Source organism: Suncus etruscus, chromosome 15, assembly GCF_024139225.1.
Source record: "Suncus etruscus isolate mSunEtr1 chromosome 15, mSunEtr1.pri.cur, whole genome shotgun sequence".
In the NCBI taxonomy this organism is placed as follows: domain Eukaryota; kingdom Metazoa; phylum Chordata; class Mammalia; order Eulipotyphla; family Soricidae; genus Suncus; species Suncus etruscus.
In genome coordinates this window covers 43,317,668-43,343,412 of record NC_064862.1, presented here as the reverse complement: position 1 = coordinate 43,343,412, position 25,745 = coordinate 43,317,668, and the positions used below count along the sequence as shown (strand labels likewise).

At 36.3% G+C, this 25,745-nt stretch overlaps 1 protein-coding gene and 1 non-coding gene across 2 annotated transcripts in view; one reads left to right on the top strand and one right to left on the bottom strand.

The window, feature by feature from the left end:
- PCNX2 (pecanex 2) overlaps positions 1 to 25,745 on the bottom strand; it is a 328,287-nt gene that overhangs the window by 191,965 nt on the left and 110,577 nt on the right. The window contains exons 13-15 of the mRNA XM_049789037.1: positions 19,267 to 19,438; positions 8,196 to 8,306; positions 6,519 to 6,610 (exon numbers count right to left, since the gene is read on the bottom strand). Coding sequence (XP_049644994.1) covers positions 6,519 to 6,610; positions 8,196 to 8,306; positions 19,267 to 19,438 — 375 coding nt within the window. The remainder of the gene's footprint in view (positions 1 to 6,518; positions 6,611 to 8,195; positions 8,307 to 19,266; positions 19,439 to 25,745) is intronic.
- Positions 5,784 to 5,914, top strand: LOC126031989 (small nucleolar RNA SNORA51). Its single transcript, XR_007503792.1, has one exon. It is a non-coding gene; the product is annotated as a small nucleolar RNA SNORA51 (small nucleolar RNA).

The window sequence follows — 25,745 nt, the reverse complement described above, 5'->3', positions numbered from 1 at the left end:
AGAAATATGGAGGATGTTCATAGCTGAAAGAAAACATGAAGCGAATTGAATGTGCCACAAATAAGAATCAAGGGGATATGAGAGTAGAAATGAGAAAACTTCAAACTGAAATAACATGACTGAAAAATATTGTAGGGGAAATGAAAACCTCAATGGAAAGCCTATCTAACAGAGTACAGTGGCTAAAGACAGAATCAATGAGATGAAAGATGAAATGCAAAATAATTATATACAACATAAGAAGGGGAAAGAGCCATAAAACAATCAAACAATGAGAAAATTCTTCAAAACAGTGAAGAAATGAAAATAGATGTCTTTGATAAACTCAACAGAAACAATATAAGAATTATTAGAGACACAGGAAGGAACACCCACAAAATAGCAACAATAAAGGATATCATTGAAGAAAAACTCCCAAAGTTAAAGAGTGTATGCAACCAAATCCTGCATGTCCAAAGAGTACCAGCCAAAAGAGATACAAAAAAAATCACACCAAGACATATCCTAATCACAATGATAAACCCCATAGATAGGGATGGAATACTGAAAGCAGAACGATTAAAAAGGGAAATTACATTCAAAGGAGCATCCATAAGATTTACCATGGATTTGTCACTCACACACACACACACACACACACACACACACACACACGCCCTTAATGTTTGAAGGAAGTGGTGGAATATAGTGACAGAACTCAATGAAATTAATGCATCACCAAGAGTACTTCACCCATCCATATTTATGTTCAGGTTTGAATAAAGAATATATAGCTTCACAGATAAGCAACAGCTTAGAAACCTTACAGACTCAAAAGCAGCCTTAAAAGATGAATTGATCTTACTTTAAGATACACCAAACTCCTACTAAAAGATGACACTAAATCCTATGACATTTATTTCTCTCAATGTCAATGGACTAAATGCACCAGCTAAGAGAAACAGTGGCAAAATGGATCTAAAAGCTGAATCATAAACAAAAAAATTTTTTAAAAAAAGGATCCAGAGCTATGGCACAAGTGGTAGGGCATTTGCCTTGCTCAAGCTAACCAAGGACGGATCACAGTTCAATCTCCCAGTGTCCCATATGGTCCCCCAAACCAGGAGCGATTTCTGAGCACATAACCAGGAGTAACCCCTGAGCTCACTAGGTGTGGCCCAAAAAGCAAAAAATAGCAAAAAAAATAACAAAAGTAAAAAGAAAAGCTGAATTCAACATGTTGCTGCCTACAAGAAACATATCTAAGTAGTCAGAGCAAACACAGACTCAAGCTCAAAGTTGGAGGACAATCATTCAAGCAAACAACTCCTTAAAAAGGCCGAGTGGCCATACTAATTTCAGATGACACAAACTTTAGATTTAAACAATTTATAAAAGACAGATATGGACATTTCATAATGATTAAAGAATATGTACAAGAAGCATATATCACACTCCTAAACATATACACATGCAATGAGGGACCAGAAAAAATTTAGACTACTGCTGACAAACTTGAAAGAAGATTTTGATAGCAATAATAGTGAAAGACTTCAACTCTGCTTTGCCACCACTTGATTATCAACTAGGCTGAAAACAAACAATAATATACTAGCACTGAAAGGAGCAATGAAAGAAATTATTCTATAATATATATATAGAGAGAGCTCTTCATCCCCAGAAAACTAGTTACACATTATTTTTCTATTCACTTGGGTCATTCTCCAAAATACACCATATGCTAGCACATAAAACATACCTACATAAAATAAAGAGGATAGAAATTGTACACACTAACTTCTCAGATCATAATGCACTGAAATTAAAAGTAAAAAACAAGAATACACAGTGAAAACATTTTAACACCTGGAAATCAAGTAGCTCACTACTGAACAACCAGTGGCCAGAGATGAAATTAAAGAGAAAATTAAAAGACTCCTGGAAACAAATGAGAAACAAATAATACAAATTATCAGAATCTGTGGGACATAGCTAAAGAGGTACTAAAAGTAAAATTTATAGCTTTGCAAGTATTCATCTGGAAGTAAGAAGCAGCCTACATAATAACTTAATGGCATAGCTTATAAAATTGGAAAGTTATCAACAAAGTGAACCAAAAATAAGAAGACAGAAGAAAATAATGAAGCTTAGAGCATAAATCAATGAATGGTAAATCCAAAAAACAATCTGAAAGATCAATGAAAGCAAGAGTTAGTTCTTTGAAAAAATAAACAAGATGGATAAACCACTAGCATAACACAATAAAGGAAGAGAGAAAAATGGGAGATTACAATAGATACTACAAAAAATTTTAAACTACTTTGAAAAGCTCTATGCCACAAAACATGAAAAGCTGGAAGAATGAATAAATTGTTGGACTCTTATCACCTCCCATAGCTGAAATAAGATGATCTAGCAAATTTGAACAGACCCATTAATATTGAGGAAATTAAAATGTAACCAACAGTCACCCCCAAAATGAAAGCCCAGGCCCAGACAGATTCACTAATATTTTAAGTAATAAGAGGGCCTACAGCCAATACTTTTCAGGCTCTTCCAGGAAATTAAAGAAACAAAAACACATCCAAATATTTTTATGAATCTAACATCACTCTGATAACAAAAGCAGACAGAGATGCCACCAAAAAAGAGAACTACAGACCAATACCCCTGGTGAACACAGATGCAAAAATCCTCAACAAAATTCTAGCAAATAGGATCCAATGCCTCATCAAGAATGTTATATACCAGGAACAAGTAGAATTCATTCTGGAGATGCCAGCATGGTTCAACATATTGAAGTCAATCAACATAATATACCATAATAACAAAAAAAAATAAAAACCATATGATCATATCAATAGAGTCAGAGAAAGCATTTGATAAGGTTCAAAACCCATTCATGAAAAACTCTCATAAAGATGGGAATGGAAGGAACTTTTCTCAATAAGTTAAGGCCATTTACCGCAAGCCCATGGCAAATACTATACTCAATGGAGACAAATTGAAAGCCTTTCCCCTAAGACCTGGTACAGGCAGAGCTAGAGCCACAACTATTCAGCATAGTACTGGAAGTACTTGCCTTAGCTATTAAGCAAGTAAAATGTATCAAGGGCATCCACATAAAATAGGAAGATGTCAAGCTCTCACTGTTTGCAGATGATATGATACTATACTTAAAAAATTCTAGGGCTGGAGAGATAGACGGTGGTTCGAATCCCGGCATCCCATATGGTCCCCCAAGTCTGCCAGGAGCGATTTCTGAGCATAGAGCCAGAGGTAACCTCTGAGGGCTGACAGTTATAAACAAAAAAAAAAAAAAAAAAAGAATCTAAAGACTACCAAAAAGCTTTTAGAAACAATAGATTCATATAGCAAAGTGGCAGACTGCAAATTTAATGCACGAAAATTATGATTTTCTTATATACAAATAATTACAGACAAGAAGTAGACATTAAAAGAAAGTTCCTGGAGCTGGAGAGATAGCATGGAGGTAAGGCTTGCATGCAGAAGGTTGGTGGTTCGAATCCCGGCATCCCCTGGGCCTGCCAGGAGCAATTTCTGAGCATAGAGCCAGGAGTAACCCCTGAGCACTGCCAGGGTGTAACCAAAAAAACAAAAAATAAAAAAATAAATAAAAGAAAGATCCCATTAACAATAGAACCACAGGAATTCAAATATCTTGGAGGTAACATAATTGAAGAAGTGAAGGGCTGATACAAAGAAAACTATAAAACAGTGAGTGCGTCAAGAAATATAAAAAAAAGACACAATAAAATGGAGACATATTAGGTTGTTCAAGGATTGGGAGGATTAACATATTTAAAATGGCAATACTCCCCAAAGCATTTTTCAGATTTAATGCAGTGCCTCTAGTTATATTCATGACATTCTTCAAAGAAGTAGATCAAACACTCCAAATATTCATTTGAAACAATAAATACCCAAGAATAGTTAAAGCAACCCTTAGGAAAAAAATTTGGAAAGCATTACTTTCCCAACCTTAAACTGTACTACAAAGCAATAATCATTAAAGCAGCATGGTACTGGAATAAAGACAGACCCTCAGATCAATGGAATAGACTTGATTATTCAGGGAATGACTCCCAGACATACCATCAATTAATCCCTGATAAAGAGGCAAGAAATGCAAAATGGAGCATATAAGCCTCTTTAAAAAGTAATGTTGTGACAAGAGGGCAGCCACATGCAAAAAAAAAGTGCACTAAGACCTCTCTTTTAAACCATGGACAAAGATCAAATCAAAACAGTTTAAAGGCATTGCTATTAAACCTGAAACTATAAGGCATATAGGAGAACACATAGGTAAAGCACTCCATGACTGTGAGACTAAGTCAGTTTCAAGGAGAAAACAACACTGTTCAAAGGATTCACGGAATGGAGAAAACTATTTATTCAATATCCATCAGATATGGGCTAATATCTAAGATATACTAGTCACTGACAGAACAAGAAAATAAAACTAGCCCCATCAAAAAATGGGGAAAAGAAAAGAACAGACATTTCAAAAAAAAGAATTACAGATGGCCAAGAGGAACATGAAAAAATATTAAACACCACTAATTAGGGAGCTGCAAATCAAAACAACAATGAGATACCATCTCATGCCACAGAAACTGGCACACATCATAAAGAACAAGAACAAATAGTGCTGGCATGAAATTGGGGAGAAAGGGATTCTCATTCACTGCTGGTGGGAATGCCATCTATTCCAACCTTTCTGGAAAATAATATGGTTAATCTTTAAAAGACTGTTAATTGAGCTCCTATATAATCCATTAATACTAGTAGGTATATACCTAGGAACATTCCCTAGGACCACAAAACTACAATACAATAATGCCCTCTGAACTCCTATGTTCATTGCAGTGCTGTATACAATATAGCCAGAATCTAGAAACAACCCACTTGATCAACAACAGATGAGTGGCTAAAGAAACTATGGTATATGTACACAATAAAACACTATGCAACTGCTCCCAAAATATGAAGTCATGAAATTTGCCTATGCAAGTATGGACATGGAGAGTATTATGCTGAGTGAGAATTAAGTCAGAGGAAGAGATAAAAACAGAATAGTCTCACTCATCTGTGGGATTTAAGAAAAATAAAAGACATATAGTAATAATACTCAAAGACAATAGAGATGAGGGCCAGAAGGACCAGCCCATGATATGAAGTTTACCACATAGAGTGGTGAGTGCAGTTAAAGCACTAACTGCATTGACAATTACCATAACAATGATAAGAGAGAGGATACAATTTCTGACCCAGAGACAATTTCTGAATTTCTGACTTGAAGACGGGCAGGGAATGGGAGAGGAGATACTGGGGGAGATGGTGGCAGGATAGATGCACTGGTGAAGGGTTGTGTGCATTTATGGGTGAAACCCAATTATAAACATGTTTGTAACCATGTTTAAATAAATTAGTAAAAAAACAAAAATGTGAATATAACCTTTTCATATTCTATTATTACCCTAAGACATAGAATGTTAACTGAAATAAATTTAGAGTAATTCTCACTAAATATTAAGTTGTTCCATTTTGTATGTGTGTCTTATATTAAAGTCTGTATTTATTTTCCTATATAGGTTCTTTTATATAAGCATAAGCAATACTTTTAGAATAGATTGTTAGACATATGGGAATGACAGTATGTCTCAGGAATAGAGGGCATGAGTATTTTCTTCAACAATGTAAATATAAATTATGCCCAAATGGCATGGCATAATTGTTTTTCCAAGGTGGTAGTGTGAATGATGGCATGGGAGTATATTTCAGGCCTCCTTGTTCTTACCACAGGCTATGTTCTTTATACTTATTGTATACAGAGAGGAGTTGCAGTAACCCCACTCCATAAACACTTCAGTCCAACTCTCTTTCTGATCTGTATTGTGAATGGGGGACATGGGGAAAAAAGTATAAATTCCAGGTGTGGCTTTAAATTTTTTCTAGTCAACTTCATTATCACCACAAATCTTTTTTAGAATGAACATGGGCTTACTTAAGTTTTGACAGATTAAATGTAAATGCATGTCTTCTTTTTTTCATTATAGACTTTCCTGCTACAAGCCTAGGATTCAACCTTTTCTATTTGGAGAAGTCAAGTCCTTCTGACTTCTAGCTTCTAAAACTCTGTTCTTTCAATACCCCTCCCCATCCTTTACCATTAAGAACTCTATGTAATTGTATTGCTTTACTGACTTTTAAGTGCTAGTTCTGAAACAAATGAAGATAACACATGTAGCCTGCTAACTACCTTATAAATCAGAGCTTATCTCACACTTTTTCAAGTGCCCAAGACTCTTGTGGACCAGGTGGAATTATGCACTACAGGTTATCAAGTACTATAATGTGTCATTTGCTATTGATGTCTAATTTGTCAAGCCCTGTCAATTACAAAATCACATCTAATTTCCCTTGTAAATGGAGAAACATTTGCTTTCTAAAATCATCCATTCATGAATGAATGTGAGAAGAGAAGAGAAGAGAAGAGGCCTTCGACCCACACTTACCTTCACTGCACTAAAACAAAACACATGGAGCAAGGCAGCAACTGCAGCACTCCGGGCCATGCTATAAACTGCTGATGTCATCCCTGAAACAGCTGGAACACAAACAGGACAGGTTCTAGGTTGGCAAGTCCCACAATCAATAAATAAAAAAACAAGTTAAGTTTGTGGCTTTCCCATATAAAACGTCTTCCAAAAGCCAAAACATAAATCACTGGGAACACTCATAAACCCTGGGAGACTACAGAAAAGACTGATAATTTAACAAAAATATCTGCATACATTTAAGAGGAGCCTTTAGTTAAGTCTTAGAAAACTACCAATGTGTCTGTGTGGTGGTATAAAGATAACCGTTGTTTACAAGTGAAACTTATTTTCTGGAAAAGGACGATTGTGGAGAGTACTTACAATGAAAAGAAAGAAAAACAATAAAGATAAAGACAAAAAATAGATAGATAGGAATGAAAGAGAAAAGAGAACAATCTAACAAGTAGGTGCCCATGTATATATGTCATGTGTTGTGTATATAATAAAGTAGTAACAATAATAATAACCCTTTATTCTTTAGTTCTTGAGATCAACTCCAATTCTCATGGAATCACTCCAATTCTTAAGCAACTCCATGAATAGTTGTTTCCATGTAGAGAAGAGAAAGCTAAGAAGAGGACTAGAGTGGCACGGGACAGTAATAGAGAGTCTTTGGAACTCTGGTGGTGATGAAGGTGCAGGGATTTTGTACTTCAAAACCATATAAAAGAGGGCCAGAGACATAATAAATAATACACTTGACTTTTCTGGGATCAACCCATGTTCAATCCTGGCCTCCCAATATGTCCTCCAAGCCTGCCAGGAGTAATTTTTGAGCAGAGCAAGAAATAAACCTTGAGCATCACTGATGTGACTCCAAAACAAAACAAAAACTATAAAGAGGGCCAGAGAGTAAAGTAGTAAAGTGCATGCCTTGAAAGGAGAATACCATAGTTCTATTCCCAGCACTGAAAATGGTGCCCTGAGCATAACTAGGAATGATCCCTGGGCACAGAGATAAAAGCAAATCCTGAGCACAGCTGGGTGTGGCAACAATAAAAATAACCAATACTCTCGTAACCATGTCATCTGAAGTATAATAGTGTTTTAATTAAGTGATCTACATCAAATTTCTAAATATAAGGTTTTATCAACCTTGATCTGAATCAAAAATGAATCCTGGTGGCCAGAGCGTTGGTGCTAAGCGGTAAAGCGTCTGCCTTGCTCGCACTAGCCTAGGATGGATGCAGTTCAATCCTCCGGTTACCCATATGGTACCCCAAGCCAGGAGTGATTTCTGAGCACATAACCAGGAGTAATCCCTGAGCGTCACAGGGTATGGCCGAAAAAAAAAAGTCATGGTAATAATTTAGAGATACAGTACACACTTTGTGTGTACTGACTCACATCCAGAATACATATTGAACATAACTTAAATTTCAGAGAACTCAGTGTCTGCTTATGTCGTTCTCTATGCTTGCTTGTGTCTTTTCTTTACCAGATATCACTTCAGCTAGATGATTCTAGATAGACTATCAACTTGACTTATTCAAACTGAAGTTGTTAGAATGCTTGGAACAAACAGTTATGTTCAGATTTTTCATTTTGCTCTTTTCTGAACTTCATAGAAAGAGTGAAATGTGAATTACTTACCTGATCCACCAAAAAACAGCATGTCAATTTGTTCTAAAAGATAAATGCAGAAAGTGTTGATCTGAGGGAAGAGTCCAAGGAGGGAAATTGCAGGAAAGCAATATAAAAACACTGAAAATTGAACAGATGGATGGTACATAAGAATACAATTATTGTCACTGATATCCCATTGCCACCTTCCCAGTACAGCTCAAACTGGAAATATGAATGCAATACTGAAATCCTCTTGCTACCATGAAGAGATGCTAGTGAGTGAGTTTTAAACTGAAGTAACAAGTTGCTGCACCTGAACAAGACTTGAAAAAGGAATGTAAACAAGCCATGCCCAGGACTGAGCTTAGAGAGCAAACAATCTACTCGTACAAGACTTAGACTTTGAGAAATTGAAGGTGAGAGAAAGAGAGCTGGGAAAATTAGAAGAACACACAAAAGCCAAGAACTGGAAATAGGGGGATTTCTTCCTAAATGACGGTACAAAAGGGGATATCTCATTTTATTTTTATGTTTCCTTAAACAATTGAGTTTCTAAGCATTGTAACAGCCTACTTCCCTATTGGAGATTCATTCAGCACTCCAAATGGACAGAGTGAGGATAGTGGTTAATCATGAAAGTTCATGTGAAGCTTGATTCCAGGGGGACAAGATGACTAGTGAGATGAAGGTTCTTCCTGCCTGAGGAGATAGTGCTGCCTCCTCAAGCCAAAATAATGCAATTGAATACATTTTATTTTCTTTTTTTTATAAAAGTTTTATTTTGCAAATTTTATTTTGTAATAATTGAATAAAATTTATCTAATTTAGCTTTAAAATTTTCTCATGCTACAATTCAATGCATCAAAGAGATAATTTGCTAGAGGAGATAAAATTTAATAGAGCTGCATCTTATAGCAATTTTCCTATCATCCTTTCTTTCTCAATTTTATTTCATTTGGGTTTTACAGAAAAAGAACTTCCACATACATTATAACAGTGTCATAACAGTCCTCTCCATCTTATTTATTGAGAAATATAAATAAAGTTTTATTCTGTTAAGTCTTAATAAAAGGAAATTTGATTTGAAATATAATATGCCTAGGCATGTTTCTATGTCCTTACACTATACATAAACCATACTGAAGTAAACAGAAATGTGAAGGATTTCAGAAATTTCTAAAAATAAAAATTAGAAATGTAAACTTTCCATAATACTATTATAGAAGGAAGATTGTTTTTATTAAAATTTCTAAAGAATATCAAGAATGGGTCTGGAAAAAATAATATAGCTGGTAGGGGGCTTGTCTTGTGGGCAGCTAACCTGGATTTAATCCCTGGAATCCATATGCCAGAGGCCATGGGAATGATCTCTCTAGAACCAGGACTAAGCCCTGAGCACAGCTGGGTGAAAACAAAATAAGTAAAGAAACAAATGCTGTCAAGAAATTATTCCAAAGCTTCACTAAAATTTTATGAACTTGGGCCAGTATGATAGTACAGTTGGTAGGGTGTTTGCCTTGCATTTAGCACACCCAAGTTCAATCTCAAGAAGTCAATATGATGGGGGCCAGGAGGTGGCACAAGAGGTAAGGTGCCTGCCTTGCCTGCGCTAGCCTTGGACGGACCGCAGTTCGATCCCCCGGTGTCCCATATGGTCCCACAAGCCAGGAGCGACTTCTGAGCGCATAGCCAGGAGTAACCCCTGAGCGTTACCGGGTGTGGCCCAAAAACCAAAAAAAAAAAAAAAAAAGAAGTCAATATGGTCCTCCAAGCCCACTAGACCTGATCCCTGAGCACAGAGACAGGAGTAAACCCTCAGCACCATGAGTGTAGCCCAACAATCATAATAAATAAGTATATAAATAAATGTTATGAACTGAAGAAATTAAGACATTTGCTTTACATACATTCAACATGGGGTCAATCTATGGAGCTATATGATACCCTTAGCCATCACCAAGATGATCTCTGGGCACAGAGTAAGAAGTAAATAGCTGGGTATGGTCCCAAAACAAATAAAACAAAAATATTAAATTTTGTACAATGAAAACAACTATAATAAAAAGGTCTTTACTAGAAACTTAAGTCAACTTTTGACACATATGCTGATTTTGTTACCATGGTTTCTTAAGCAGTATTTTAACCAAATTATAATACAAAGAAATAGAGAATCTATGATACATTTCTATCAAAGCAGACAATAAGATATACACATATATTTTCAGGACAACTGTGAAAGACACAATTTGTTGTTTATTTTTCAGCCTTGTGAGTGAAAATCAGAGATATGAAGAGAAAATATAAGAATCAGTAGAAATTTTATTTCGGGGGCCTGCAGAGATAGCTCAGTGGTGTTTGCCTTGCAAGCAGCCAATCCAGGACCAAAGGTAGTTGGTTCAAATCCTGGTGTCCCATATGGTCCCTCGTGCCTGCCAGGAGCTATTTCTGAGCAGACAGCCAGGAGTCACCCCTGAGCACTGCCGGGTGTGGCCCAAAAACCAAAAAAAAAAAGAAATTTTATTTTTAACATATGGTTATGAGCCTCAAAAATTTAAATCATTTAATTTGTAACAAAATGAGTGATTCTTCTCTGAATTTTGGAGCTCAGAGCCAAGCAAGAAAAACTGCAAAACCAATTTGTCCATGGTCAAGACAGGGACAAAGGGAAGATACACATGTTTTATTCATTCACCTTCTCAGGTGTCATGTATAATAAATACTATACTAGAAAAGTCTGCATATGAAATAAAATTGAATATAAACATACATTGGAAGCTGCCCATTCAAAGCAGTGGTAAAGAAATGTGTTCAAAAACCAGAACTAATGAGGCAGAAAGAATGAGAACACAATGAACATCAGAATGGGGGGAAATAATTTGGTAGACAACAGAAAATCGTATCTGAATGTGTTTTTGGCTTGTGGGGCAGAATTATAACTTAATGAGACAATAGAGAATAGATAGTGATCTATGGGGATGCTCAGGATCCAGAACTCCAGGGTTCATAAGAAGAAAATATAACTAGTCTTTGCAGAGATGAAGAGCACAGTGCAGGGATAAGGAGTGAGAAGCAGGTGGGGGACTGTAGATAGAGGCCTTTGACTTAGTCCTCATATGGATCTCAATTGGTTTCCTTTGGTTTTGTTTCCCCATTGCTTTTTCATCTGGCTTTTTCACCTCCCCTTGGGGGTGGGGCTTTGTTTTTTATCTCAATAAATGCTTGTCAGAATTTATTGAGTTGTGAGTTGTGAGCTGCCATCTAGGTTAGTGGTTCCACGTGGTGGAGTAACTTGTGGGTGAACAGCTTGCAGTGTGAGTTTCTTGCCTGCTAAAACCTTCATATCTGTGTGGATTATTTATTGCGGAGAACTTCTACTGAACCATCTTCTCCTGTCCTAACCGGATAGCGGTTATGGGATTCCCTCTTCCCCTCTGGGGACTGTGGAACACACAACCTACCATTCAACAACAGGGGACGATGCATGAAATGAAAGCACAGTGGGGCATGGAGGGAGGGAGTGAAAGCACAGTGGCCCTCACTTTCCTGCCTGCAGTTCATGTCAATGAAAAAAAATTAAAAATGCTAGTTACCTTAGGAGGAGGTCTAGAAAATTATACTCGAAGTTGCTGAAATATTTTGTCCTTTTACCTTGTCAAAGATAGAGTGCCTGAGGTTAACAATTTCCCCCATTAACAAAATTGGTTTTTTCTTAGCACTTCACTGAGTCTGTATTTACTCTCATTTCTTCCTAATTTTCAATTTTTCTAATAACTACTAAAAGTGCAGAAATTCTTGGTATAGCTTAATTTTCATTGAAGAAAACCTTGAAATAAAAAATATTTTGTTTAAATCTGAGTATTACTCATTACTATATATACAGGTTTGGGCTAAACATATGTAGACTTAAAATAGCATTAAAATAAAACTAAAACCTGTGTGATTGATCTGAATATAGCCATTGTTTGCCTCAAATGTGCACTAACTGTCCCCACATGAACAGACCAGAAAATAAGTCTCTATATAAGACATAGAAATGGAAGGTCTATATACAAAGGAAAGTGGGCACATACCAGTAATTGGTAGCAAACCTCTAATTGTCTCCAAGGGTTATATTATTGAACATGCATTATTGTAGGCAGAAAGAAGGCTCCTGAGGACTAAAAATACAACATAAAAGACTTATATATAAAAAGGACAATAAAAGCCATTTGTTGCAGTGCATACAACACTTCAACACAACCATCTCATCTGGCCTGGGCTCTATTCATGTCAGGGAAGTTCTGGTTTTACTGGCCCACACATGCTGCTGTTGAACATCTTTAGCGCAAAGAAATTTTTTTGTGGTGAGCTGTAATCCATCTACACTGGCAGGCTCCAGGTTGAATAGAAACAAAAACCGAGAACAATGTCCCTCTCCCTGTGACCTGGCAACACTGAGGGTAATCAGCAACTGAATATTTTTTCTCTAGGGTGAACATACTTATTCCTTGCCCTTTCTCCAGATTCAGTGCAGTTTATGTTGCTGTATTTCACTGGGAGCACTCTAGCTCTGCTACAATTCCTTTAGATACATATATACTAAGAATTGACTTTCCCATCCAAAATATCCTTGCAAAGACAGTCTCATTCATTCTCATTTAGTCTCATTCAGAAGCTTTTGCTGAAGTCACCAAATGCAAAGTGATAAAAATTCCAGTGGAGAGGTCACAAATCTGACTGACCACAAAAATGAAGACTGACTAAAGAAGACTTTTACCCTAATCTTAGAAATAAATATTTTTCTTATAATGAAAGAGAAGTACATAGAACAGTAGTTGTCTTCCACATTGAAGTCTTCCATACTGAAGACACATGTAAAATAATTATAAAAAAATAAATTGTGTTTCTACTTTTTCAACTCACCTTTTCCTGTCCCATATTTAAAAAAAAAAAGAAAAGAAAGGTCTTTAAATGATTTTCTTCCTTCCTTCTTGACTTTTAAGCCCAAGATCCTTGCCTCCTATCATTTCTTGCTTCCAGCTTTAGTTATTCTATTATTTGATTTCCTCTTCTTGTTATCATTTTGGTTCTGAATAGGAACCTCTTTATCTTTCTCAATTTCTATCTGTCCCATCAGTGATTCAACACCCCTCCACACTGAGAGGTAGAATAAAGTTGCTCCTCTTGATCTGAAAGCAGAAGATGCAAGTACCCCCTTGTTCCTTTCCTAGTTTTCTTTCTTTACTGCTACCCCATCTCAATCCATTTATTGGTGATGTTGGGTAAAAACCAGAAGTACAATGAATAATAAAAATATTGCAAGGGGCCTAAACCTGAAGTATTCCACACTCTCAGAACTCTCAGAGTTGTGTTTTTTTTTTTGGGGGGGGGGGGGAGGGATCACACCCGGCAGTGCTCAGGGGATACTCCTGGCTCTATGCTCAGAAATCGCTCCTGGCAGGTTCAGGAGACCATATGGGGTGCCAGGATTTGAACCACTGTCCTTCTGCATGCAAGGCAAACGCCTTACTTCCATGCTATCTTTACGGTCCTTTTATGTGCACTTTCGGAGTTGCAATAGCTGCACAGCTTCTACAGTGAGAGACATGGCACGATGGCCACAGGATGGGAAATAGTATCACATCTGCTTAGCTCTTGTTTCACACTTGTCTTTTTTCTTAGGCTTTCTGAATGGGCTGACTTCTGCTCCTCCAAAATACACCGAGTTCTATATCCAGTACTTTTAAACACTACCTTTTAAACGCTACCTTTTATGGAAAGAGAACAGAAGGGAAGGAAAGTGCAATATCTGGGCTAATCTTTTAAAGACTCACAGTGAGGTTAACTAGCAAACACAATAGGGATGTCCATAGAAGTTCACCAAGCTCACTGTTTAAAATCATAGTACCAGAAACTGTACCAGTATCAATTAGCTCTTTAGTCACATGGTATTAAATGTATTTAATAAATTCAAAGAAATGATGTCACAGATAATTTGCAAAGCACTAGAGGCTATAAAACAAAAATGAGAAACTACAATTAGAACTGACAGAAAAGAGTAAGGATGATGATATATAAGTAAAACAATAACTCAATGGAAGGTCAGAGCAACAGAATAATAGCAGCTGAAGAGGAGACTGGTAACCTCAAAATATAAAGCAGGAAACTTCTAAAAATCAACAGAACACTGGAAAAAATTTGAAAAGAAGTGAATAGTATATTCATAGTATATGAGAACGATGGGTGAGTTAAAGTGGAATAATACAGGAATTATAGGAGTCCTTGAAGGCAAATTTAAAGAAATAGCACTAGTTGAAGAGTTCTTAGATGTCCTAGTGTTGAGACATGCAAGCAAGAGAGTCCCAAAGACTATCAGCAAAAATTAATACAAATAGAAAACTCCAAGACATATCATAATCAGAATGACAAAAAGAGACTCAGAATATTGAAAGCAGGGGCTGGAGAAATAGCATGGAGGTAGGGCATTTGCCTTCTATGCAGAAGAATGGTGGTTCGAATCCCGGCATCCAATATGGTCTCCTGTGCCTGCCAGGAGCGATTTCTGAACATAAAGCCAGGAGTAACCCCTGAGCGCTGCCAAGTGTGACCCATAAACAAAAACAAAGCAAAAAGAATATTGAAAGCAGAAAAATTAAAACTGAATTTACATACTAAGAAAATCCCATAAGGTTCACAGAAGATCTATTATATAAGACTCTGAGTCAGAAGAGAAGGGAGGAATGTAGTATAAAAAAATCAATGAACACTTCACCAAGAATATTCAGCTGGATTATCATCCATATTTGAAGGAAAAATAGAGAGTTTCATAAATAGGCAACACCTTGGGGAATTTATAGTCTTGAAACCAGTTTTGCAAGATGAAAGGAGTTCTTTAAAAGATCAGACAAACTTCTTGGCACTTTGCCACTTTGGCATTCACTCACGGCATCTATGGTTGCTCTCTCTCTACTATACTCAGGAGAGTCATTTATATCCCTAGCTTGCTAATTATTTTTATACTTAATTAATAATAAATTATGATTTTACTTATATTGAATGCTTGTGCCTAACAGGTGAAACTTTACATCTATAGATATTTTATTATAAACTTATTACTGCATATATTTAAGCGTTACCTATAATATATTTTCTAACACAGACAATATTTCCTTTGTAAAATAATTCTTTTATAGGAAAATCTATATTTTCCTTTAAAATTTTTAAATTCTCTGCACTTTTACTGAATTGTATATTTGAATAATTCATATAATCCATGTAAATTTGAAGGCATTAGTGTAGAATTGATTATACTATTGATTTCAATGCCTGTATAAAAATATACATAGCTTTTGAAATAAAAAAATGAGTAATTTACATTCATTAAAAATTTGTGGAATCCCAACAAAACAAAGGAACAAGAAATGGCCATAGGGCCTGGAGAGATAGCACAGCAGCGTTTGCCTTGCAAGCAGCCGATCCAGGACCTAAGGTGGTTGGTTTGAATCCTGGTGTCCCACATGGTCCCCTGTGCCTGCCAGGAGCTATTTCTGAGCAGACAGCCAGGAGTAACCCCTGAGTACTGCTGGGTGTGGCCCAAAAAACCAAAAAAATAAATAAATAAATAAATAAATAAAAAATAAAACAAAATAAAGAAATGGCCATAAACATAAAAAATTGGAGATGGTGACTATAGAATTGAGCTTACCTGAGGTGAGGGTGTTTTAGCCGGAGAGGCACTAAGGACACCAGTAGAAGGAAAAAGATACTATTATGATGGGTGGTATAGTCGGAATGATGGATGAATAAAGAAAATATAATTAATGATACCTCAAAAGAATGTCAAAAAATAAAATAAAATGGAAAACTAGGACACAAAGTTAGAGACTGAGATAAGATAATATAAAATGATACAGAAAAAAGGTCATTTAGAAGGCAGAGCTCAAAAATAGATTTCTCACAGATATCTTCAGAGATTTTAGACTTCTGTACTACAAAGCTATGAGATAATACTTTATGTCGTTTTACGCCATCAGTGTGGTACCTTAGTATTGCAACCATATGAAGGGAACAAATAAAGTCCCCTTCCTTTAATTTTTTTCACTAAAAGTATTTGTGTTTTTCCTTACCTTTGTTATCTCTTTCCTCTCTGAACCTAAAGATAGCATTAACTCTATACTACTTAGATCCCTTTTGCTAGCTAATAGACAAGTGAAAATATTCCATAAAGAGTAAATAACTTTAAACTGCTCTTGTGGTTTCTTTTTTAGTTAAATTTTTTAGTGGTTTCACTTTTTAAAATTACAGTATTAGTCTATATCCTTTCCTTTCTTTTCCAATTGTTTCAAATTAGTTCCAAGAAGTTTTCCTGCTAAGTGAAAATTAGTTTAACACATTCACTCAGTGCAAAGATATTTAACACAGCCATTCCATAGAGATCACAGTTGTTCTATTTTTCTTGTTTTCTTTGTCCCCAAAGTCATTAAATAGGCCTGCAAGACTATGTATAGCTATTTTTCACTTTTCACTGCTGACAGACAAAAGTATTATTAGAGAGGATATTTTATAAGGAAAGGGGAATTCCAGTAAAGAAAGCCAAGAAATGCCTTACTCCCACTTCCATCTCTACTAATTAACAGTTCTGAAGAAAAATAAAATGAACTAAAAATTAGCCAGCAGCATAATCTAGAACCAGGATTACTGCTGAAAAGAAAATCTTAGGTTCTTACCAAGGTACATTAATGTTGAGCTAATGTTGAGCCTGAAAAACATCTCACATCCTGGTGTCAACAGGTTCTCAATGGTAAGGCAACTTCATTAATTTAAAAAAAAATAAACAGGAATGAAAGAGATATCTACTTAAAAAATTTTACTTCCTTTTAGAAGGGAGGAGGGAGAACCCAGCAGTACTCAGAGCTTACTGTTGGCTGTGTGCTTAGGATTACTATAGAACGTGCTAGATCAGGTGTTGAGCCAGGTTCATTCATACATTCATTCAAATGTATCCTACTCTCTCTACTATCACTCTGACCCTGTAAAGTGAAAAGATTTCTAACTAGGATATATGATTGTTTTATCTCTTTAAATCTCTTTAGATAGATCATCTATGAAAGGTGCTAAATATGTCCATTATTTAAGGCCTGTGTTGAACAGTCTAAAAAGGACTATCTGTTTTAGCTTATTTATGAATGAAAAGTATTTAAAGTTTATTTGAAACTAATTTATTTAATGTTTAAGGCACACATTGACTCAGTTAATTAAATAAAAAGTATTTTGTTATGTTTTTTTTCCTGTGTGTGTTTATACCAAATCTAATTGTATTCTGAGTCCCTAGAATAGTCAATGTATCAGACTCAATGCATTGTCTTCATCCAGTGATAAGCTACTGAGGCAGGCAGATATTGATCAAAAAGTATGAATGAAGCAGATTATTACAAAATAAGTTCTATTATTAAAGGTTAGGTAAAGGTTTAGGGGAAATGAGCCATCATTAACTGATATATTTAAGGATGTGGAACACAAAATACAATTAAAGGCTGAAGAGAAGGAGTTGGGGAAGGTTCGGTTCATGCTACAAATCCTATCTACACCAAAAAATGCTTGAGCTATGCACAAGATATGCAAGACTGAGGGTGGGATGCAGAGGAAAGGAAACACAGACATAAACAAATGTTCTGCACATCTTCCAAAATCCTATGAAATCTCACTATTCCTAAGTCCCAGGTTCTCCTGTACTCTTGGGCTTGGAACATTGGCAATGTTGTTTACTAAATGATGGTCATAGGATAGTGGTAACAGTTATGACTGGGCACCTCCATGTACTTTAACTCAACTTCTTCATTGTGGCTGATTTCTGAATATCAATAGGTTGATTTTTGAAAGGGTCAAAACTGACTGAAGGCCTTAATGAGTGTGCAGTTTGTGCATGCGAGCATATGTGATATGCTTTCAGCTTAGGGTTAAATATATAGTACATGAAGTAATGTACTTACCTTGCATGAAGCTGACAAAAAAAAACTTACATGTTACCTACCCATCAAGACATTAGGAGAATTATTACGAGAGTATGGAAAGAATAATATGGGATTTAAAGTTTTTATTAGGATTTCCTGTCAATCAATAGACCCAGAAATGGTGTGCTGGTAGCTGCCCGTAATCTGTTTGTGTGGTCAATGAGGCCAAAGCTAATGACAAGCTAGCAATAAATCTTTCAATGCCATCAAATAATTCTTGAAACATTAATATCTTCACAGCTGCAGGTCAACAGGGGAAAAGCTAATATGTATGAAATGAAAATAACTTATACCTAGTGCAAAGCATTTTAAACTTTAAACAACCTCTGATTTTGGTACTGTCTTCATATTAAAATTGACATTTGCTCAAGGTTTTTGACCAAAGTTTTCAAGTTGCCAATCATCTTGCTCCAAGGTCAGATTTCTAAACTGTTACTTAATATAGATCACCAGAGTAAGAGAATAATTTTATACAAACACTGCCTATTCTTTTTTTTTTGTTTTTTTTTGTTTTTTTTTTTTTTTGTGGTTTTTGGGTCACACCCGGCAGTGCTCAGGGGTTATTCCTGGCTCCAGGCTCAGAAATTCCTCCTGGCAGGCACGGGGGACCATATGGGGCGCCGGGATTCGAACCGATGACCTCCTGCATGAAAGGCAAATGCCTTACCTCCATGCTATCTCTCCGGCCCCACACTGCCTATTCTTAAAGGTGAGAAATGTGTCTAAGTGGAAGGCTGGTAACTAGCATATCCAGGATTCTACCTGGACTGAGATCCAAACTCACTCATGCATTATTAGAATACTGTGAATACAGATCTGTGACTACTTCCTGAGGGCACGTAAGAAAGTCCTGCTGATCTATCCACAAAGCTGATACTATAGTACTGTAACTTTATGGTCAAGGATCTCAAAGCCCTTCATAATAATTCTATTGTTGGATGATTTGGGATTCCAATTCTAAGATAGTCTTCTGAATCTCTGCAAGTCAAGAATAAAACATCATTGTTTCATCAAATAATTATATAGATTTCTTTAGTTTGGGATTCTAGAGACAAAGGGAGACAGATTCTCCATAGTCTAAGTTCTCCCCATTCCCCAAAGTAACTCACCTATTAAGAGGTCCCTAGCTGACTGGAGGGACCCTGGAGAGAAGAGCTTCAGGCCATAGATAACATAAGTGGGAGGATACTTGGCATTGGCCCCTATATCAAGAAGCAAAATAAGGCCACACAGCATACAAAAATAGATTGGTCTGCTATATGTTATGATTTGGTTGTGTCCCTAGAAAACAAACACAATTTCTGCATGATACTTTTAAATAAATGACTAAAGTCTAATAGTCAATAAGTTACAGTATATCATATAACTTTTACCATAGAATTCATTCTTCTGTCCCCAACCATAATTGATACACACAAAACAGCAGGAAAAAAAATATGGTATTTATTTTGTCAAAGAAGTGTAAGAGTATCAAAGAGAACTTAGACTCAACAAGATTTACCTGAAAATTTAATTACTATCCTTGGGGGAAGAAAGGCTTTAATTTAATACTTTCTCAATAATGAAACTTCCATTGCACTCTGTATTTCAAGTATAGAACTAATTTAAGCCATTATTTGCTCAATCTGGTCTAACTTGAACTCCATTATTAATAAGAAACAGAATTACAAGTTGAGGCTTCATTTTCTTTGTTCCTTAGAAAGCAAGAAAATATGTCTATAATGTTATACCAGCAAGGATCACATAAAATATGTTTATACAGCACAGAGGAATAATTTAAAAGAAAAAAAAACCCTTGCTATTTATATATACTGTTCATTAAGGAGGACCCAAAACTTAACAGATTGCATCCAGCCTTTAAAATATTCTTATAAGGAGCCAAAGATAGTACATTAGGCAAGGGACTTGCCTTGCATGGGGCTGACCCTGGCATTTATTGGTCCCCTGAATACCATCAGGAGTAATTCTTGAGTGCAGAGTTAGGAGGTACCCCTGAGCACCACCAGTGCTCCAAATATATGTATACTATTATAAAAAGAAACTTTTTATTATTCTTAAATGGATAAGAAAGAAATAAAGAAAAATGTAAGATCAACTTTCTAGAGCAAAAGTCAGTGAAAAATTTGTCATAAAATAATGTACCATTAATAAAGATTTAAAAAGGCAAGCAAAATGAATTAAGAAAAGAATATACCTTTGTAATTTATGAAGCACTTTGAATATAAAGGGTAGAGATTAAAGTGAATTGAATCTGAATGTAAATTTTTAAAATCACTGCCTTGCAGTTGTTATATTTAGAAATGCAATTTAAACTGCTGCTGCTTCTATATTAGAAATGGTTCTATTCTGAGCTCATCTTTATTAGGAAGGAAAGCACAGACTGTCCATAGGGGCTGGTTGTATTTGGCCCTGAGTCCAGGCTAAATCTTGTAGGAATACTGGCACTCTTTTCCTTTTTATCCAATTAGGTCACAGATTAATGATATGAGTATACTTTCTACTTAAAAAGAAAAAAGAAAAAAATAGTTTCAAAAGCTTTATCTTCATGTACTTCTTTCAAATGAACAGCAAAATGCCAGGGCATACCTAAGCTTTTAGGGGGGCTCAGCCCACCAGATGTATCCTCAGATTTTCCTGGTGGGTAGAACAAATTTAACCCCCATGGGGTTCCTCAAAAGGCCCGCTGTGAACACCTTTTTCCCCTGCGTGGATGGTTGAGGAATTTCCAAAGAGACGCCTGCCATTACATTTTCAGCCAGTATTTGTCTATGTCTCCTTTGTATATATCAGGCAAAATAATGGCCTCTATCAAATACTTTGGCTCAGAAATTCCAGCACCAAAGTTTATTTGAGAACCCCTTTTCTGGATAATAGCCAGCCCTAAAAGCAAAGACAATTTTTCCTTCTTTTTCAAATATGTTCTTTGCAGCTGCAGTTTCTGGTAATCAAGGGCGTAACCAGAATGCAGATCTTGACTATTGACCCTCCTTTAGAGAAAGGGAAACTCATTTTTGGGGATTTGGCTCCTCCCTTCACTTAACGTCTAAAACAGTAGAGTCCAGTCTAATTAAGATCAAGTTCCTAGATATTTTATACTCCCTCCTAATCCTAATTTTGCATTTAAAGTAAGCTTGCAAAGAGTTACCTTGAGTTGGGACCTTCTCATTTGTAACCTAGAATTTTTACAGGCACACCCATAGTTTAGGTATTGTTACTGTCTTACTATGCTTTGTAATTATAATTATTCTTTACCTCTGGCTAATTTTACCCCTATATCTTCCCCTGCTCAAAAAATTAAACTTGTCGCACTCCTGCCAGAAACGTGTTGACCCCACATTCTCTGTGTGTGGTTTCATTATTTTATATTTCATATTTCGCCGTCCGTGCAACCCACTCTCCCTAAAGTGGATTCACCGAAATCTCACTGAGGGCTGTAGGACAGAAGCCACCTATAGCAGCAAAATAAATTGTACACCTGTTTAGTATACAATTTCACAAATACATGAGCCATTTCCTCAAAAGCAGAATAAGTTAATTAGAAGATGTAATTAAATAGCTGCCTTCACCTTAACCTGATTCTCCCTTTTACTATAAAGTTAAAATACACATGTTAGGAAATCAAAGTATTTATTTTGAAAGACATGTGAGATATTATTTTGCATCTGCTTTATTTACAAGCATGCGAAAACTGTCTTTGTTTCTGTACATGAGGAGATAATTTTCAGCCCTTACAAAGTGGTCACCTTCATGTTTATGCTTCACCTCCCTTTCTTTCACTAAGACATAACATAGAAGTCACTTTTATTTGTCTTGATTTCCCCAGAATACTTTCTCATAAAATTTTCCTCCTTTCCAGTTCTTGAACATATGAATCAACAAATAAAATCACCAAAAACTGATATTTTTCCATAGAAAAGATTTACTTACTTCCCCAAGTATAGTCTTGTCACCCTTAAAACTTACTCAGGATTGAAAAGACAGTATATAGGGCTGGAGAGATAGCATGAAGGTAAGGTGCTTGCCTTGCATGCAGAAGGTCGGTGGTTCAAATCCTGGCATCTCATATGGTCCCCTGAGCCTGCCAGGAGCGATTTCTGATTCCTAAGCATAGAGCCAGGAGTAACCCCTGAGCGCTGCCAGGTGTGACCCGAAAACCAAACCCCCCCCCCAAAAAAAAAGAAAAGAAAAGACAGTATATAGATTATAGTGCTCACCTAGCATGTTGCTGACTGTCCTTTAATCCCAACTCTGTTTTTGGTACTTGAAGCATAGGTCCAGAAGTAACTCCTGAACACTGACAAGTATGGTCCTCACACCCAAAAGAAATAAATAATAAAACGTATATACTTGTAACTTTTTATTTTTATGTGGTGTGGAATTTTGAACCAATTCTCAAGGAATTTAGGAATCAATTTTCATCACTATGCAGCTAACCTGGCCAGACAGTTCATCAGACTGGATGATCTGGAGCTTTTGGGCTCTTAAAGTTGTCTTTTGTATTTCAGCCTTCAAATACAGTGGAGTGCATGGCCAATTTTAGTTGTGGGGTATTCTGGAGACAGTAACAGTTGGTCTATGTTTGCAGTTAGGGGTTACCATCTGTTCAATGACAGATCTAACTTCACAGCCCACACTGTAGGTACAAAGTAGCAGAAGACTACAATGATGGGCCTAACAAAATCTTCAGGAAGCCCCTTTGGGGAATGCAGTAGAACATGTGGCTGGGGGTCACTTAAGTAATGCTCCTATCAAGTCGGTGATCACTCTTGTTAAGTGGGGGAAATAGAAAAGGTTTTATGATCATGAAGGAGGGGTGTTCGAGAGAACTGCAAAGGGCCCTGGAGTTGGGTCTCTGAGGCCATACCATTTAGTTGGCTGTTTGTGCCTATTGCAGATTTCTGCAGATCTGTGTCTTCTGCTTCTTCTAATTCTGCCGGGAAGTTATTAACTGCCCACAGTATTAACTTAACAACCTTTACACATAAAGCAGCATTCAGAGTTAATGCAATGTTTCCAGGGGATGTAGAACTGCAATTCTAACTAGCACACACCCAACCTCTCTGCATACTTAGCATTGTTCTAGCCACTATTAACACATTCATAAGGCTAGTCCTCAGTATATGCTTAGAACTACATTCTCTACTTCCTTTTACCAAAAATAAATAGATCTCCTAGACCTGACATGTGGAAAATAATATGGGTGTCAAGGATTGGGATTCTGGTTGCCTGGACCACAGCATATTGGCTGCTAACAACCATGGAGATGAGAATAGGATTTTTTTTATACCCAGGCACTCAAGCTGACATCATTAAGTTCACTCATAATTACCATTTTTTATATATGTAAAGCTAATGTTGTCTATAAGAAGAAATTAATGTGGAGGATGGGGCTGAATAAAGCCCTTAATATGTTTGGGGTGATGATTTTTCCTAAAGAAAAAAAAGGCTGAAAAAGGCTCTTTATCTTATGGTGGTGCAGACAAAGAACTACATGCTCTGCCCAGCCACTTTGTTCACCAAACCAGACTTCTCTCTATAATAAGGTCTTGCTATTCTTAGCTTCTTTGTGAGCCAGAAATATGGTTGGTTCTTAGAGGTTATTCCTCTCTTGATTCTCAGGGGGTACTGCCAGCAGTGTGATGCCAGGGATCAAACTCAAGCTTCCCACAGGGCAAAGTATTTACTCCAGCTCTTTGATCCATTTCCCTAGTCCCTCTTTTTAACTTCTTGTGATGATGTAGGTTAGTTCACTTAAATAGAATTTTTTGCTGTGATAAATGATTCCTTTTTAGTTTAAATTTAGCAAATCACTTTTATATTTAGAGTTTTCCTGAACATTTTAAACGGTGTGCTTCAGTTTCTCTTGGTTGTGGAGCAACAAAGTAGGCAAGTTGGGGTAGGCACTTAATACTCTACAGAAATTAGAATCCCAATAAAATCCTAGATTGCAAATGTTGTATGATTCACTCTTGGCATATGTAGGGGAGCCCAATATACTATAAAGCAAAGGAAATAAGTAGCAAAGTACTAAATAATTCTTAAAATTAACTAGCACTGAGCATGTTTATTCAATATAAGCATGGTAGCAATTTGGCAAACTAGTTTAAAAATTGAAAAGACGGGGTGGAACAAAAGAGAGGAGGGCTGGAAGTTCCAGCTCACTTCATAAAGCACACCACAAGAGTGATGAGTGTCATTAGAGAAAAAACTACATTGAGAACTATCTTAACAATGAGAATGAATGAGGGAAGTTGAAAGCCTGTCTAGAGTACAGGCGGAGGTGAGGTGGGGAGGAGGGAGATTTGGGACATTGGGGATGGGAATGTTGCACTGGTGAAGGAGGGGGTGTTCTTTACATGACTAAAACCCAACCATAATCATATTTGTAATCAAGGTGTTTAAATAAATATATTCAAAAGAAAAAAAGAAAAGACGGGGTGGAGTGATAACAGTGTGTAGGGCATTTGCCTTGCATGTAGCTGACCTGAGTCAATCCCTGACATTTATATGGTCTCCAGAGTACTGTCAGGAGTGATTGCCCATAGCTAGGAGTAACCCCTGAGCATTTCTGGAGATGCCCAAAACCAAGAAAAAAATTGAAAATCAAATAAGCAAATACACTTATAGGATATTGGTTTATAATTTAATTCTATAAAATAATTTATTTTAGGTCCAAGTTTCTAACTGGTCAGTGAGCTCTGAAAAATGTGTAGATTTAGTTGTCTAGTCAAGGGAGCATCAATAGGTATCAAAACGTTGGCCAAGGTGCTGCCTAAGATACTGCCACCTATTTCTCATAGTCTCCCACTTACTTAACATTCTCTTTATAAAAGTGAGGAAGGGACAGAATCCCAGTTCTGCCTGTATTTGATGGCAGAAATTTAGTATATAAGAGTGAAAAAAATCAGAATTATTTCTACTTTAAATCATATTTTTGAGCCAAGTAAATACCCAACTACATAGAAAATTACTACTTAATTTTTAATCACAACCTACTTGCTTTCAGGATTAAGAATTTGAAATATTTTATGTTCTTCACATTATTTTTTTTTCTTCACATTATTCTAATAAGCATTCTCGGCCCAACAGAATTCATTTATTCTGAAGATATATACTCTCAATATAACATCATAAAATGGCACTTTTTTTTCCCTGTGGGTTTACTGCCCAAAACACATCTACTAGTCTAACCATGATAAACATTAAAGGTCATAATATAACAATTATTCTGTCATAACCGAAAAAGTCAGGAATGCAATGCCCCTCCAGAGGATTCTCAAACAAACAGAAAAGAGACATTTGGTTAAAAACTAAGAAAACTTGAGTAAACAGACTTCAATTACAAAAATGTGTCAGTATCGGCTCACTAGCTCTGGTAGTTGTAGCATATAGTAGTTAATAAAAAGAGGGCGATGTACGGCATTTAAGAGAACTTCACTATCCTGTCAACTTTCACCATGTTAAAATAAAAATATGCATAAAAATCAGCTTCAATGAGTTATTACAGAAGTTCAAGTGGTACCATATACACTTTCTACATAGTACCTAGAAAGGTGGGGGCAATTAGAGGACTTGGTAAATCTCAGTC